The following is a 17872-nucleotide window of genomic DNA, read 5'->3' as shown; positions in this document are numbered from 1 at the left end:
TAGGTTTATTTAATACGTACTTTTGCTTTTTATTGACTACATACTGCATGTGTCCAGCATGGATTTGGTATGTTTCTGCATGCACTCAACACAAAATTGCAGCTTTTAGCAGATTTTTACGCTATTAAGACACATTTTCCTATGTAACATGAAAAGTAGCTGAACCCTTTGACTAGATTAGCTTTAATATCAAAACATGATTATGTGTCACTTTGCTCTGAGAGCACTTAAATTGGTAAATAGTTAACTGGTTATGGAAATAACTAATTTAATGGCATTAAGGAAGTATTTTGTTAAAGACACTGGAAACTGTAGACTGAAGGAGTATAATCAAAGCCATGCTGGTAGAAGCCAACTCAAATTATACTTTACTTTCTGTGTGTTTTTCTGTCACTTTCCGGTGAGTATGATCAAGAGGCAAGAGTATCTAGATTATCTTGAAATTGGAGAAAAGTAGCATGAAGTGTAGTGGAAAAAGTATATTTCAAGGGAATCTTGAAGCATTGCATGAACATCTGTGTATGAACAGGTCTCTATTTTATAAATTGGAATTCTGTGTCTGTTTAACAGTAAATGACTCATCTTAATCTGTACCATGGTAGAAACTGTCTGCAAAATTACTCCTAAGCTTTTGTTAGGTGGGAAGCACAGAGGGTGTTAATCGTGTTATAAAAAGTTGAGAAGGCTACATACAGCTCACAGCTGTTTGAATCTGGCATTTGAATAGAAGTTTTGAAAGGCTTGGGGGCAATTCTTACTGAGTTGTTTTGAGGTATTGACAAAATAGTCTGCAAACATCTATCTACATTTTACTTTGTCTAGCAAAGTAGTGAAAGAAGTGAATAGTTTAAGTAAGGAAAACCTACTGTAACCTGAAAGTTTTTCTGCACTTATTCAGCAGGAAAAGATGAAACAAGTTACTGAACCAGGTGAGACTTTTTTTTAGCATGGTGTGGGTGTTCTGACGTCCAGTTATGATTTCTTAAAATTTTAATCTTCTCTTGCTGGGGTAGTAGTGGTGAAGCGTTATCTAATATTAAAATGAGGGAATTGATTCTTATGAGATTCCACAAATGATAGATTCAGTGATATTTCCCCATCTTCATTATATGCTTTGAAGGACAACTAGTGGTTTTGCAGACTTTACTACTGTTCTTATTTATCAGCACCACTAAACTGGATTCTAGATTTTTCAAGGCTGTAACCTTAATCTTTTGGGATGCCCTTCAGTGGATGATTTTGTATTTGGCTTCTTTGGAACTTTTTAAAGACTTAATGTTGTGCTATTATAAGCTTGCCTACCAGAAATAATTTGTGTTCGGGGTTGCATTTTGAGTGTGTTTGCTGAGTATCATGAAACTGTGCTTGGATTTCTGTGTGGGAAAGACCGTACTTAGTTTGAGGCTCACAGGAGTTTCCCCATCCTACCCGAAGATTGCACCTGCTGAATGCAGGTATGGAGGTGTCACCTGCTGATCCAGGAAGGAAAGCAGCGTGCCTCTTTGTTTCCCTAGCAGGTATCGGTTCTCCGTGTTTTGGGGAGCGCTGCTGGTAGGTAGAATACACGTCGTTGTTTACTGTCTTGGATGTGGCTCCTTGGGGTCAGATTTAGCAATTTTATTGAGACTGATAGGATCGAAAGAGTAAGCACAAAACAAGATACCACTGTTGCTGAAACTAAATACTTAAATTACTCATGAACATTTAGAAGATAGAGATATTTGACCTTCTGCTACTTTATTGTTTTCCAGATAGAGACAAGTGATCTGTAGTGTTTACTGGATTCCTTTTCAACTTGGGAAAGTCAGCTCTGTGATAATCACAAATTGTAATTCCTCAAATGTCTGAGTGGTTTGCCATTTAAACTTGTTTTTAGGTGGTGACAGTTTTCCACTTTTCTCAGATCTGCTGACTCTCTGTTAGCCTGTCTTGCCTTGACTTGGATTAAAATAGATCTTATTAATCACAGGTGACCCTTTTGCTAGGAATGGCCTGCAGTACAGTATAATAAGCTTATGAATGAAATTCAAGTCACTGTGTAGATGTTAAGGGGTATACAGTGGGACAGTATCCTTACTTCATTATCCAGCTATAGTTGCAAGATTTTATTGTTGGTCTTTACTCTTTCCAGATATACGGAGGGATTTATTGACAGACAGTTACACATTTTTATTAGCCTTTTCTGAGAATAATTACCAGCTTCTGTCTGCTAATTATTCCCATTTTTCACATCTGCTTGGGCAGTAAATGGGGAATGTTTTGATGAATGTAGGACTCACTGAAGTGCATACACACTGTGAATATATCTTAAAATGTGTTTAAAAGTAATAACTCAATTTGAAGTATGTGTTGAGGACCTGTGTGAAGGGATGAAAACCTCAGATGTTTGTTAAGACCAGGTACACGAATCTGTTTTTCTGTTAAAGAAAGCCTTCTACTCTTATGTTAGTAGAACACTTAGCGATGGCTGGTACTGAACTCATTGGGAGACTTAATGGAATCTGACATTCTTTGTAAATTATCTAATTTGATTGTTAAGTGCTGCAAAGTTGATATAGAACACACACAACACGCAGTCTTCATGCTTGCTTGGCAAATTTGTTAATGTGAGTAAATCTTGAATGTAATTTGCGTCATAAATCAATTCAGTACCATATTCTATGAGACAACCAAATCTTGTCCTCTAACATCAATAACCTGAAATGAAGAAAACATCAGGTGATTTTGGATGTGGGAAGTAAAATCTGAAAAATAGGGATTTTATTCAGGGAATAACTCATGTGTGCCTGACAGAATGGAATAACTGGCAGTTGAAGTAGCGGGAAGACTATGGCTGTAAGAAAACAATGGGAATATCTAATTCTTGGTGGCTTTCATTAGAGGATGTTATAGAATTACGCAGAAAACTTGATGAGAATGGATAGAATAAGTACAGGGAAGAGGTGTCTAGCTGATAAAAAATGTCATGGATTTGCCACAGAATTGCTGAAAAGCACCAGGATGTTTTAGTGTGGGAAGAACTAATACTTCTGTAGAATTAACATATGCATGGGAGTATAGTGTGCAATCCAAAATAATTTACAGAGTAGTTATATTTTCATAACAAGAGCTATGGGAAATTTTTTTCTTTTTGAGTCTTTGTAAGACAATAGATATCTTTGTCTCTCTTAATCGTTCTGTTCCTTTTGTTTTGAACTTGGTCAGTTTTTTTTGGTCCTCTCTCAGGAACTTCTGCCTTGTTTCCTAAGTTATATTTATTTTCCTTACATTGACATATGGTTCCTCTTAGTTCCTCTGGCTGTCTTTTTTCATCTTGATCCTCACTGACCTTCTGAATTGTCACGTGCTTTATAAACAATTCTAAAAAAATGAGGGTTAATTTCCATGGTGCTTCATTTATCCCCTGAAAATACTATGAGATGCTGTGGAAGTGTACTAAACTCAGTTTTGGTTTCTAGCAACACTTTACATATTGGCATGAAGGTAGTGAATAATATAAACAAGGGAGTTAAAACAGTTCTGCAACTGGGTGACATGAGTAATTCAGTCAAGGAAGATAACATGAGGCATAAGACAAATCAGTGACAGACTTTTCGTACTACTAATTAACAATTAAAATCATTTAACATTCAGAAGACTGTCTGAAAGGGAAGAAAAAATCCAACAGCAAAAATAACATAAAAATATTTCCCTAGGGTCAGGGCGATCGGTGAATTTGCACTGTTTACTTGCTTCGAAGTTATAGGAATGTGAACTCTGAATGTATTAGCTTTTGCAGAGATGCGGAGGCTGCGAAGATGTGTGGAGAGCAGATACCGAAGTTGCATGGGACCTGACTGGAGGTTTCTGTAGGTAATTGGTGGATGTGGCATGAGGAATGAGTCATGGGACATGATCTGGCATGTGGCCAGTGAGTGCATACAAGTGTTTTGCTATAATACTTATGTAAATTGTAAAAAATTTTTTTCTGTGGTTAGTAAGTCTGGTGTAGGTGTTACTTTTTTCCCAGTCTTTCCCTACTTCTCTGACCATGTGCCAGGGTACAAGGTTGGTATGACTGTTCCCAGCGAGGATAACGTTTTGTGGAGGCAAAAAGGCAGTGGATGTTTTGGTGTTGGGTCATTAAATTATTTGGAGGTTTTTTTGAAATGATGTTCTTTTAGTGTTGGTATTGTGGTGTTGGATTTTTTTTTTTTTTAACACTAATGATATCAATTTATCTTAAGAAAACTTCTTCCAGCTTGATAGTCAGGAAAATCATACTCCAATGTTATGAATGAAAAGCTGAAAAGAGGTGTTTCTGTTCTACTGTCCTCTCTTGATATGGTCTATGTTGTACATGTGTCATTTCCACAGTCTGGAGCTCTGGGAACAGTTTCCAAAATCCTGTCCAAAGCACGGACATAGTCTTTTAGTTTTCAGTATTTTTTTCTCTTTGGCTTCTGCATTTTTCCATGTCAAAATGCTTGTTCTTTTTCTATCTGTAGGATCTTAAAACTCTGGACAACAGATCCTGAGATTTGGGTGTAGATAAACTTTTTTTTTCCTTTTTTTCCTTAGTGTGATCATGTACCTTAATTTATTGGTGCAGAATGTTTTTGCTGTGGTGGTGCTTGGAAGTGTAAGGAAAGAAGTGCTGACAGCACCTGGTCCGTTCTGTGGGAAAGCTGCTGTTCACTTTAGCAATTAGGTGTTTGTCTTGAATAAGGAAGAAGCAGGATTTTGAAAGATGGGACCCCTAGCACATTAATGCCAACTCTGGCACTGTTTCTGTATAGTTTGGAGTATTTTTTTAAATGAATATCTGGATAGTTTAATCTTGCTTGTGTACAGAAATGATTAATGCTTCCCTGGCAATCAGATGTTGCTAAAGGATTGGAATGCCAAACCCCATTTAGCTGACTGTCTGAATCCACCTGAAGTATCTGACTCATTTTGTTGATCCACGTGGTAGAATTATTTGAACGCCACTTAAGATGCAGTACTACTGATTTCAAATGCCCACATATTTACAAGCATATGTATTCAAGAAAATTCAATTTATAGGTTGCTGGGGGTTTTGCGGGGCATTTGTTTTAACTAGCTTGCTGAACTGACAAAAGATACTGTAATATGTAATTTGAAAAACTAAAAGCTAGAGGCTGTCAGAGAAATCTAAGATTTAGAATGAAATTTTATAGAGAAAAGTATCGATTGTTTTGTGCTGATAGCATATGTTGTATTTCCTCTCCATCTATTAAGTAAGTGAGCTTCAAATGACCAAGAAGTCTTTGAGGTGGCTGTGAAACAATCTTTTATGTTTCGAGTTGACAACCCTGGAATTGAATCATCACCTAAATTTTGACTGACAAAAAGACCTAGAACTTCAATCTGTTAACTCACACTGAGTCATAACAGCATTAATCAGAAAAGGTCTTGAAGTAAACTGTGTTGCAAGCCAAAATAAGTGATAAATTTTATAGTCATTAATGTGGTTTGAAATACAGAAGCTAATCTGGAAATTAGTCAATATGTGGTTAGGAAACAAGGCTGCTGCAAATGCCAAAATTGGGGTTTGCAGCCTGACTAGTGGAATTTTTCAGTATCCAGCCTTTTAAACAGTAACTTCAACTTGGCTTGAAATGCATCCTTTTGGAATAGTTAACTTGGTGATAAAATTAAACTTCCTTTTAAAAAACAAAACACCACTTCTTTGTTTCTAAGAAGAATCCGTTTGAATTTGCCATGTCTTCTATATACATGTGAAAAAACAAACATTTTGAAGAGAAAAACACATTTCCTATTGATTATGTGTTTCAGCTCTTTTAAGGAAGTCTAATTTTATTTGGTTACTCCAGGCTTCAGAACTATTATTTGCAGTCTAATTGAATGAGTGTTTCATGACTTATAGAATAATCTACCAGGTAGAACAAAGTGCAGTGGTCTAAAATGAATCATATTTGGTCTGTTACTTATGTTCCTATTAAACCCACTTTTCGATTGGCTGGTTTTGCAAGTTGGCGTATTAAGTATAGTAAATTTGAGTAGATAATGCTGTACCACTAGTCTTGCCAGATGCAGAAACTGGCAATAATCTGGCATTTTGAGTGTGTTTTTCAGATCCTGGCCTTTCACACTAGCGGATACGGGATTTTTCCAGTGTCTTCCTTGGAGAATCCCATGATAGATGAGGGAGTGTTTGCTGGGGCACCACTGGCAAGGAATATTTGGGTTCCCATGTAAGCAGTACAATTCTTTATGCTGGGCTGTATTGGGCAGGGGTTCCAACTCCTCAAGCAGTTGTTTGTTGTGACCCTTGGGGAAGAAGCAACAGAAGGGATATAAACATTGCATGGGCAACAACAGCAAGCTGACAAGCAATGAGTTTTGCCGTACTGGCTGGTTCAATTATGCTTCCTTATTGCAAGAGGAAGGAAAGAGAAAATCAAGTTTAACATTTAAAGGAAAGGAATTAAGCAAATTTGAAGGCCCTCAAAATGTCAAACAATTTGTCACAAATATTCTTATGTTAACTCACAAATGTCAGTTGTTGTAAAAAGCCTTTCCAGCTTTTCCTTGCATCTGAGTTTCCAGAACATTTCAGGGCCCACAACTGGGCTTCCGTGTTTAGCTGATTTTTTTTCAGGTTTTTAAACAAACCTCTGAGTCAGGCATTTCATGTAATTTTTGCTGCTCTCCTGACCTTGAAAAAGGATCTGTGCTCCTGCGAGAGACATCTTGAAGGGTGGCTGACAATCATGGAATCAACTAGGAAAGCTTTTTATTTACTTCAGTTACCTGGCTTCAAAGCTAAGCCTTAGGAAAGAGCTGCTTCACCCTACTTTGTTAGTGTACGTTTCCTCACAGCTAAGACACTGAAAACACAGGCTTGCTTCTAGGGATCTGTATTTTCCCTCCTGTTAGCTTGGAGGTGATTTTGTAATCATTTAGAGAAACGACTGACCAACCCCTGCCCTCATTCCATTTTGTTCTTGCTTCGCCAGGATCTTGTGAGAGCCAGCTTTCAAACTGTTGATGGCACCCCATGGTTGTGGCTAACAGTATTTTATAGGCTAGTCCATCCAGTATTCCAGTAGGTCTGCTTTTCTGGGCTCTTCAGAGCTGCTGCCAGATATCCCTTCCCACCATTTTAACTTGTGAGCACTGGACCTCTGAAGCTGTGGGCTGCTTCTAGAGGCCTCATGAAATGTGTCACAAAGAATCGAGCTTAGATATTTGATCTAGGTGTGTTAAATTCTACGTCTGCACTTCTAATAGAGCATATCTTAGGGACCTCAAAAAAAGAGGGGGGATCAAAACATTTATTCTTGTCAAAATTACACTAGCCACATTATTTGAGTGACCTTCTTTATATGAATGTATTTTCAATACACAATGAAAAAATGGATATTCCATAATTCTGCATTTTAACTATAAAATATATTACCAACACAGTATCATTAGATATACAAACTAGTGAGTTTTTTGTTAATTTGAAGATGCAGTGAGCTTAGGTATTGATCATAACAGTAGTGGGAGAAGTGCCAAAAGAATATGGTATTTAGTTCCATCTTAGTTAACCACTGTCTTGTATATATTAAATTAATGGTAAGATCGTTTTCATTCCCTGATGAGCCATGTTCTGGGTAATGTGCACTCCAATATTTGCTTCTAAAACCCTGATAAATGCAATCTGTTGGAATGTTTTTAAGACAATAGCTATTTAATGAATAGCTTGTGTGTACAGGAGAAAAGAATAAGCTTGATTGCTTACAATCTGACATTCAAAAAAGCATTTTTTATCTCCTCATATTTGCATATCTAATTGCTGTGTAATCAAAACCATGTGAACTGTAGCTACTTGAAACCAAAAAATGAAAGGCAATCATCTTTACAGGGGGAAATATCCCACTCATATGCAAGCCTGTCTGAATATTAGAATTATATTCTTCTTGTGTTTAATTATAGGTGTCTGACTGAGCAGTAAATTTATGTCTGTGTATTTAAGAAGTGAATGTGACCCTGAAACATCAGCCTTCCTTTGTTGAAGCAAAGCATTGGCATTGAGAGAACTTAACAGTGTTGTGTATTTTGGTGATAAGGGATTGTGCCAAAATAGCTGTTAATTACCTGCTTTGTTTGATATGGAAAGTAGTGGTTCTGCACTTTTCTTCCCACCAGTGACAGTACTCAATTAAAACTTGTATTAAACAGTGATAATGCTCTCGTTTATCTGGTGGAGAAGACGTGAGGTGAAGAAAATTAACAGGAGTTTTTCAACTGTTTGGAGGTGGCTTGTTTTTTTCCCCATGAACCTAGTGACAGTAAAGAAAATTGAGTTTTGTATTTTTGTTGTGAGGCTGTTTTTGGTGGTTTTAATTTTTTATTATTTTGAAATATTTAATTTTACTAATAGTGCCCATAGTAGAAGTTAGGAAAAAAAAAATCCTTAACTGTAACGTGGAAGTTATATATTTCAAACATGCTTGCACTAACTTGTCCGATGTCATTCCTCTGTGTGAAGCGTCTGTTGTCATGGATCCTTGTTGCACTGTTTTTTGAAACTGTACTGCATTGCTTACCTGTCAAAAGGAGTGTTTCTGGTTTGTTTGTTTGTTTTTAATAAAATTTATTGCCCGAACTTTTCTATTCCAAGTAGTTGAAGCATGGTTTCTAACATAGTTGGTTTTTTTGGCTTCTGTTAATATAGGGGTTTTTTTGCTTCTGTTAATTTTTTTTTTTTAATAAAGAAACATCCTCAGACCTGATTTTGCAAGATTTTATAATTAGCTTTTCCTCTTTTTTAAGTGTGTGAAAAAACTGAATGCAGTATTTTGTTTGGGAACCCTTCAGATTCTTTAAGTAGCAGCTGTTTTTTTGCATATCTAAACAAGGGAGGAGTAAGGCAAGAAAGTTAATGTAGAAGAAAGATGTGGTAATCTGTGTGGATCTTTGTTTCCTTCATGTAGCAATGCTGAAGAATATTCTAAAATTGAAAGTGTACAAATAACTTCAGTGGACAATAAGAAAGGTTATAGAATTGTTACAATAACACTAAAATGCTTTTATTTCATTAATCCAAAGAAATTAAGGAATGACATGGTTACTTTACTTAGGAAGTCAGAAACGTCTGTCCAACAAGCTTAAACAGTTCTATTCTGGAGTGAAACCTGAATGTTTGATGCTAGACTAATTTGGTAAAAAATGTGGAACAGTGAGTGAAAGGAAGTAGTTACTGTAACAGCTTTAAAGCATGTACATGAAATTCTTTTGAAGATCTCTGTGGATATGGCAATGCATGGGAATTCAACTAGAACTTCAGAGCTTCAGCTGTTATGTGAATAGAGGTCACATTTGGAAAGAATGATTGGTTGCCTGCAATAATTAGACACAATTAATAAGGTTTGTACAGAAGGCATATTACACATACTGAATGGTTAGCAGTAATGACTAGTCTTAGATACAACCTTAGAATTAAATAACAAATCATTGCAGATAAAACAGTACCTTAAAAGACTTTGTAGAGGTGTGGAAAACTTGAGAGGTTTTGTTGAGAACCTAAACAGAGTCTTTGTTAAAGAACAGAAAGCTAGCTTCTATTTGCTGGTGGAACTTTGAAATTTCATAGGCTGCAAGCAAACTGCAGTGAAAAGTCAGGTTTTTTAAAAAAAAAAGTTTTCTGTGAATTTATCGTGTTTTACAGAAAGAAGACTAGAAAACCTTGCTTAGATGAGATCTCATAAATGACATGTTTTTGAAGTAGTCTGCTTTTCTGTTGAAGTAAATTATTAAGTGATATTAATATCACATATTAAGTGATAAATTTCATGAAATTATTTATGTGCATATAATTAGCAATAAATTTTCACATGACTGATTAAATTTTTTTAGATTATTCACAAAGTCAATAAATGTAAATTTGTTACTACTCACCACACAATTCCACTTTCATACAAAGTAAACAAGATAAGCATCATATAAAAATTTGATAGGGTGTTTTATGAACTGGCGTTTTGGAGTGGAGTGATCTCTGTCAATTTCTTTAACTGTTTTTCCAATTTTCTTTCTTCTGCACTGTAAAAAAAAAATAAGTGGAGTTTTAATTTCATTTCACTTTATAATAAGTCTTGCAACCCACACAGTCCAGTTGTGGATAGTTTTTCTAACATCAAAGCTAGTTTGTTGAGGCTTCCTTAAAAACTTTCATGTATTCAGTATAAAGTCCCAACTTCAGGTAAAGTTGAGGACGATGTTCTTCCAGAATGAATAGTTTTAAATGGACATTTGTTCTCTGTAAAGCAAAGATAATGAGCCTATTAGATTTTTCTGGTTAAATTAAATGGAGCTGATTACATTTCATTGACTTTAGTCCCTTGAAAATAGTTTGCTAACTTTTTGAGCATTTTCCTTATGCATTTGAGTTAGATTTTTGAGGAACTATTTCATGGGTTTTCTTTTAGAGAAACCTCCTGTTTCCGTATTAAAAAAAAAAAAAAAAGGTGATAGTCAGTTTTAAATAGGTATTAATCTGCTCTATTGTTACCTAATTTCTACATGCAGATCTTTTTGCAGAGAGGAAAATATCAGTGTTGAAATTGGTTTTAGTGTTAAACTGTGGATAAGTAAATGAACTTTTTCTCCTTTAGCGATTGCCTTTCCTAGACTCTTTTTCCTTTTATGTTCTTTACAATCCTTCTAGGAGTTGCAGTCACTCTTGGGTGGAATTTCGGTAGATTTGATTTGTGGCCTAGAATAAGGTTCCTAAGTGCAAGACTGAATGGAAAATCTCTTCCAGTCTAACTTTATTTTTTCTTTTGAAAAATGCCAGCTGGAAGGAACAAATTGGGTAATGCTTTGTACTCACCTGATCAACATTTTTTTCTGAATTTCATTTTGAAGTTGGACAAAAATGTTGGTTTAAGTCAAACAGTTGTTCAAGTAGCAAAACCTCACTATCTCAGTAACCTTTGGGAAAAATAAAGTCCTCAAATTTCTTCTACCAAGGAGCTTTAGGACTTGAAAAGTCTAGAAGCTGTGAGTTGACTTCAGCTCTCTGGATAGTCCTCCAAAAAAGTACTGATTGTTAAGCATCTGATGACAGGGTTTACGTACCACGTGAGAAAAATTCAGGCGCCTTATTTCTCCCCGTAATCTGAGCTAATGGTACTTGTCATTTGAAAAGTGTATGTACCTGCTAAACATGCTTTTTTTCTCTCTTATGCAAACAGTACTACTGAAAGTGTCATAAAACTTGTTTTTATTTCAGATGTACACAATGAATCATAGTTTGCAGCAGATTTAGATCCTGTCTATGTAGAATCAACAACTAAAACACTGAGAATGTAAACAATATATTATTTATTGTTGGGACCTCTAGAGCATGTTTCACATTTGTACCTTTTAGCTTCATAACAATGTACTTGCATGCATCTGGTATTTGAAGTATACTGAGGTAATTCTGAGCACAACTATGTATGATTTTAAAGTAGATAGTGGTGATATTTATGTTTCTTATCCTCTCTCTCACTTTTCTTAGCCAGATGGTTGAGAATGTGATTCTCTAAGGGGTAAAAAAAAAAAAAAAAAAAAAATATCAAGATTTACTGTGAAAGAAAGTAAGGATAATTTGCCATTTTGCCCTTGGAATGTCTGTGCCTCAAAGCTAAGAATTTTTTTTAATAAGATTTTGAGTGATTCAGAATTCTCTTCAAGAAAATGTCAAGAATCCATCTAGAAACAAACTTTAATTCCGTATATTAGCGGAGTCAAATTATGATGACCTTGGATACGCTCTAAACCAATTTATAATGATTACTGTCAGAGCAGTTCTTTTTCTGTTGAAAAGTAATGGCTTATGATATATTGGAGGCCAGATTAGATCATCCTGATGATTCCTTCTGGTCAAAGTCTCTGAAATTGAAAGAAATTTACTTAGAGTTAAGCTTGAGTATTAAAAGAGGGATAACAGTACAATATACTGAATAAAATTTCAATACAGTAAAATGAAACATTTATCGAAGTTTTATATAAATCACAAAAACTTCCATTCTTTATATATACATAATGTGAATACTACTAAAGCATGTAACAATTTTACACTAAGGTTGAATTTATGGAGTTTTTCTATTTGTGCATTATGGACTTCATACATATATTTTTTTGTGTGCTAAAATGGAAATAGTTTATCGATAAGAATCAAGCTAAAATTTTGGGGTTCCAGTATGGTCTGCCTACATGTAATCTTAGATAACTCAATGTTAATTGAGTATCTTTTTAAAAATATTCTGTTGCTTTGCTCCTACTGTGAATGGGGCACTTCTATAGTAGCCAATGCCTTGTTAATCCTGAATTCAAGAAGAGTCTTCAGCAAGAAGTTTTAATGATTTTGGGTACTGGGCTTTTGTTGTGTGTCTTGTTACTGACATTACCTTAGCTAAGAAAAACTTCTTAAACAGGCTTAGGATGACTGTTGGAGGTTTTGTTTGTTTGTTTTAAGAAAAAGGAGTATGTTGACTTGTGCAAAAAATTTGAGGCTGTCTTCAAGGATTTTTAAAGAGAACAGAGGAAGTGAAGCATGATTGCACTAACGGCACCAGGAAATGAAATTCTGCAGCAGGTTTGAGATGAACAAGATCAGGCCTGAGAGATCAGAAGAATAGTAACAATAAGGTGTTAAGTCTCCACAAAATAATGACAACTATAACAGAAGGCATTTTTTTTTCCCAAATGTATTCGTAAATGCTGATTTATTGGCGATTTTTACAGATACCTTTTCTGTTGTTATAAACAGTTTCTTGCTTTCTGCAGCTACGAAGAGTGATACGTATCAAAGGTAGATATTTTGCCACTACTTTGAATTCCAGTCTGTTTACTCTGCCTTCATACCAGCAGTTACAGTGGTTATAGTGTTAAGAGCTATGTAGTTACTTGGAGGTGGGCATGAATGTTAGGATGTACAGAAGTTGCAGAATGCATGGATTTCAGTATCACAGGATGGCTTGGCTTACAGGGCTGTGTATGGTTGCCTACCCACCACAAAAAAAAAAAGCCTTTTTGTGTGAGACCATACGTTTTTGCAGCAAGAACTTTGAGTATATGGTCTAGGCATTGTTTGTAATTTACAGCAGAAGATAAATTTCTTTCAGATTACTGTACATTATTGTGGAGAATAGCAATGAAACTGGTAGTTGGGGTACTTTCATTCTCAACTCTTTTGAAAGGTCTTTTAGTAACTTCTTCTGTTCCATAAGAACTTCTTCTCAGTGAGGGTAACAGAGCACTGGAACAGGCTACCCAGGGAGGTTGTGGAGTTTCCTTCCCTGGAGACATTCAAAGCCCGCCTGGACACATTCCTGTGCGACCTCACCTAGGCGTTCCTGCTCCAGCAGGGGGATTGGACTAGATGATCTTTTGAGGTCCCTTCCAATCCCAAACATACTGTGATACTGTGATAACATTTAAATGGGATTTAATGCTTTGTATAAAATAGCTGCTTATGTAGGATGGTGTATGAAGATAAATAGTTGCATGGGTAGGATATATTTCATAGTAAAAGGAGTATTAAAAACATGACTAAAAAAGTAAGGTATTTTAGTGTCACTGGTATTTTTGGTATTCTTGAAGTGAATTTGACACAATATAAATACACTTTTCTTTAAGTGGGTGGTGTAATGGGTATTGAAATAACCAGAGATGTCCTTAAATCAGAATTTAATTCAAAGGGTCTTTAGCATCTTTCTTATGAGGAGAGACTGATAGAGCTGGGTCTGTTCATCCTGGGGAAGAGAAGGCTGAGAGGGGACCTCATCAATATTTATAAATATTTCAAGGGTGGATGTCAAGAAGATGGGACCACACTCCTTTCAGTGGTGCCCAACGAGATAGGATGAGGGGCAACAGGCACAGGCTGAAGCACAGGAGGTTCCATGTGGATATGAGGAAGAACCTCTTTGCTTTGAGGGTGCCAGAGCACTGTAACAGGCTGCCCAGAGAGGTTGTGGAGTGTCCTTCTGTAGAGATATTCAGAACCCACCTGGACACATTCTGTGTGATCTGCTGTAGGTGAACCTGCTTTAGATAATCTCCAGAGGTCCCTTCCAACCACAACCATTCTGTGATTCTGTGATTTACTTACATTTTCGTCAAATTATGCAGAATTCAAGACACTCGCACACTCCTAAGCAGAGTAATGCCTCAGCCCTGTAAGTTAATCATATTAGTAGTCCTCAAAGGACAAAATCTTCTTGCTATCACAAATTATTTAAGGTTTTCTTTGAGTGGTGTGGCACTGTTTGGATTGATCTAATGTTCAGTTTCTATTAAAGGTCAGAGGACATCCGTTCCTGCTGTTTCATGTGTATCTTCAGGAGTCAGTTGAGTTTGGGAGTTTCTTACATCAGTCCCTGCACAATTTTTTAAGTAGCAGGGGCAGCTCAGGGCAAGTAGCAGAGTCAGGACCACTATTTTCAATGATAACTGGTTCTTAACTAAACTCAACTTGCAGAGTTGAACTCCACCTTCACATTCCATCGTATGAAATACATGAGTGTCTGCATTAAAATGTTTTTTACTTTAACTCTTAGTTCGCTATTTTGCCATTAATTTCATTCAGTAAAGACAGAAGTTTTTGATGAAAAGGATTCTCATTCCATGGCACCATCCCATCTTGCCTAAAATTAATGAGCTATAATGGTTGCCCCAACACAGTAATGAGTATTAGTTAAAACAAACTATCCTTTTGCTCATAAGCTACCCCCTTGCTCATTTGCATCTGATATTAATTTTTTTTTTTTTAAGATTAGTTTCATGCTGTCAGATGAAAGGCACTGTTTTTCTAGGAAAACCATTGCAGCAGCTTTTATGTTCTGATAACTGTGTCACTATAGTATACATACAGACTGTCTCACAGGCATGTTAGCAGTGGAAGAGAAAGTCGTGTTTATCTCCCTTTTATAGCTAGCCAGCTCATGATTTTTCACTCTTCCCCATTTGCAAAGAACTTCTAAAAATTGTTTTCTGCTTATTTTGCTATTCTGAAATATAAAGAGACCCTGAAAAGGACTTGAGCTTTTTTTTTTTTCCCCAATTGCTGTGTATTTTAAAATACTCTCAATCAGACTTCTAACTGTGGTGGTGGTTTGGTGGTGTGTTTTGTTTTGTTTTTTTAACATATATATACATATATATATATAATGTTAATTCATAAAACTGTGTGTAAATCACCAGTAGCAATAGTGTAGGAATACTTAGCTCCAGAAAGGGATTTTTGTAGTGTTTTTCATGGCAGTGAAGGAGAACTTGAAGAGGTTTGGGGGCTGAAGGGAAAGAAAACTGAAGTTTGTTCTTTCTTCTTTGACTTAGCTTCTGTTGATTCTTGCATTGTTTTCCCTTAACTAGATTGTCTTATATTATGGGTTCTTGGGATTTCAATCTCAAGGGTAAAAAAGAAGGAATATATTGTGCCCATGATGGGGTAAAATAAAAGCCCTAATTTCAACTCTTCATGCCTCTCTTAAACATCTTAAAGAAGCAAAATAGGGCACAAGCCCAATCTTCTTTTGCTTTTCAGGTCTCCTTTAAGAGCAGAAACAACCATGATCCAACAGTTTTGGAGGTAGAGGCAAGTAAATGTTTTACTTCTTGTCAGCTTTTGCAAATCACCTATAATTTGAGGAGAGCCTGGTTGACGAAGAATCTCAACCTTCCCCTTCCCCAAATGGTGAATTTGTTTTGTCTGCTTGATGTGAGGAAAAAAATATTTACGCCTTTATTGATTATTGACAGGTTTCACATCAGTTACATGCTGTTGCAATGCCCAATTGGTGTAAAAAGTATACAGGTTTCATATAAGTAAGGTTTTCATGGTAATAGTTGTTGAAATCTTTTCTTTTGAACCCATATTCAAAATGTAAATTCTGTTGGGTCGTTCATCATAGTGATTAAAAAAGAAAAGTTACCCATATTTGCTACCTCCAACTGCTGGTGTTCAAATCAGCTCTTCAGTGTTCTCACTAAGGGCAGTTCAAGAATCTCTTATGTACTGGGTCTAAACCTATAATTATTTCTACGCTGGGGACGTTTCTGAGAGCTCATGTTGAGTTTCTCCTGAAGGTATCACTTGTGTTCTTAAATTGGTATTTTTGTTGTTTTCTGAAGGCTGTATTGGAGGTACAGCAAGGATCTATCCATCTGTATTGCTGAAGTTTTAAAAATCAGTCAGCCTCAGAGTGCTCCTGCTCATCAGGACATTTGACTCCTTCAGGTATCTCAGGTTGCTCTTAGGAGAACTGAAAACAGGACCTGCTGTTCAGTACAAGTCTCATAGCCCTGGCTGGGCATGCTTTTTGCCTTTCTTGCGACAGTTACTGGTGATTTAAATGGCTGTGGTGACCTGCTTCAGTGCTAAACCAACTGAAAACTAAAGCTGGATACTTCCTGTTGCTTTTGGGAACTGTGAACTGGATCGCAAGCTGTGTAGTACTTCAGGATGGGACTAGCAGCAGTGATTTAGAATAGGTTAAACTGTTTTGGGACTACAGGCTTTAGGCATAGTGTGGTTCTGGAATTAGTTGCGCTGGATGACCGTGGCTTCTTGGTAGGCTGTGAAGATGATGCTTTTTACATCTTCAGATGGTAAATGCAGGGTCCCCAACTTGTTTTTTAGACACAAAATGTGGAGCATACAGGTTTAAAATACCTGTTCTCTCCACCACTAATGAACTTTTTGCTGGACTTTCTCAGTGGCTTTGGCAATTTTTTCGTATTTGGAAGTAGTGAAGTTCATTTGTGATACATCTGGATGAATTATTAAGTCATAATACAGTGCAAAGATTAAAATGTAATAGTGAATACTTGGAGATATTTTCATTTTGTTGGCAATCTACAATTATGAGAATAATAATGACAAGTGGTGTGCTGCTGCTGTTAATTTGTACGTAACTTTGAATGCTTTGTAAAGAACCCTCTTCAAACCTAATCAATCAGGAAGCTAGGTTTGTGGGGTTTTTTGGATATTGTTCTTCCTTATCGTCAATAAAAAGAGACAATTTGCATCATTTTATAACAATACAGATTACATGTATTTAGGACAGTTGCCCAAATTCTCTTTTGGGAAATTGTGCTATTCCATGTTACAGGGTTACAATGGGGACAGGAAAAACTAAATTTTGGTCAGCTAATGTGAGAGTATAGTTCAGTGGGCTAAAAATTTTTGCTAGTTGATAAACTGTATCGACCTAATTGAATATCTATGCCAGTTTAAGAAGGGAGAGGAAAAAGCAAGTGGCTAGGTCAGGAAGTGGGAGGTCAGCACCTGTCAGTTGACAGAAAATCTTTGTCGTCTGTTGGAAGTGCATTTTGAACAAAGGGATTACGCTTGTGCTTTCCTGAATAGTAGGAAACATTTAGAATGAAGGAAACCACCTTCTAGCTATCTCTCTAGCATGTGAACAGACTGTGTAATTATATTTGTCCTTAATTCATGCACAATGCTGTCTTATTTTTTAAGATCGGTGAAACCATTGTGGAACGTAAGAAAGGCATGGACATAATGACCTTTTCTACCCAGCCTTACCATCTTACTTTAACTTTTGTTATTCAGAAGTGTATTAATTTAAACTGTAAAGCTTTGGTTTTATTTTTCTGTGGGCAGGTAAGCATGCAGTCTAAAACCATATATAATGGACATTTTAGCAAAACAAGTTTGGAACTTGTCTTTTGAAGAGTAGAAGCAGTTAATTTTTTTAATAACTTCTTGTATCTTTTTGATAATGTACTGGAATCTATTAAAAATTACACACTTCATATGTCTTTAGACTTGGTTAACCCATCAAGGATTTACTTGGCTTCTGTGGCTTCATACTGTAATAATATTCTGTTTAGTTATTTTAATCTG

At 36.1% G+C, this 17872-nt stretch overlaps 1 protein-coding gene across 9 annotated transcripts in view; it reads left to right on the top strand.

Moving 5' to 3' along the window:
- QKI (QKI, KH domain containing RNA binding) overlaps positions 1 to 17872 on the top strand; it is a 158406-nt gene that overhangs the window by 70700 nt on the left and 69834 nt on the right. For 6 of the 9 annotated variants that reach the window (XR_011738335.1, XM_071806364.1, XM_071806363.1 and 3 more), the window contains exon 4: positions 15548 to 15598. The exons of the other annotated variants lie outside the window; for them this stretch is intronic. Coding sequence is in view for 5 of the 6 variants with exons in the window: in XM_071806364.1 (XP_071662465.1) it covers positions 15548 to 15598 (51 nt within the window). In the remaining variant the exon portion in view is untranslated. The remainder of the gene's footprint in view (positions 1 to 15547; positions 15599 to 17872) is intronic. 9 annotated transcript variants of the gene reach the window in all.

Source organism: Patagioenas fasciata, chromosome 3, assembly GCF_037038585.1.
Source record: "Patagioenas fasciata isolate bPatFas1 chromosome 3, bPatFas1.hap1, whole genome shotgun sequence".
Taxonomy (NCBI): Eukaryota; Metazoa; Chordata; class Aves; order Columbiformes; family Columbidae; genus Patagioenas; species Patagioenas fasciata.
This window is presented reverse-complemented; position numbering and strand designations above follow the sequence as displayed.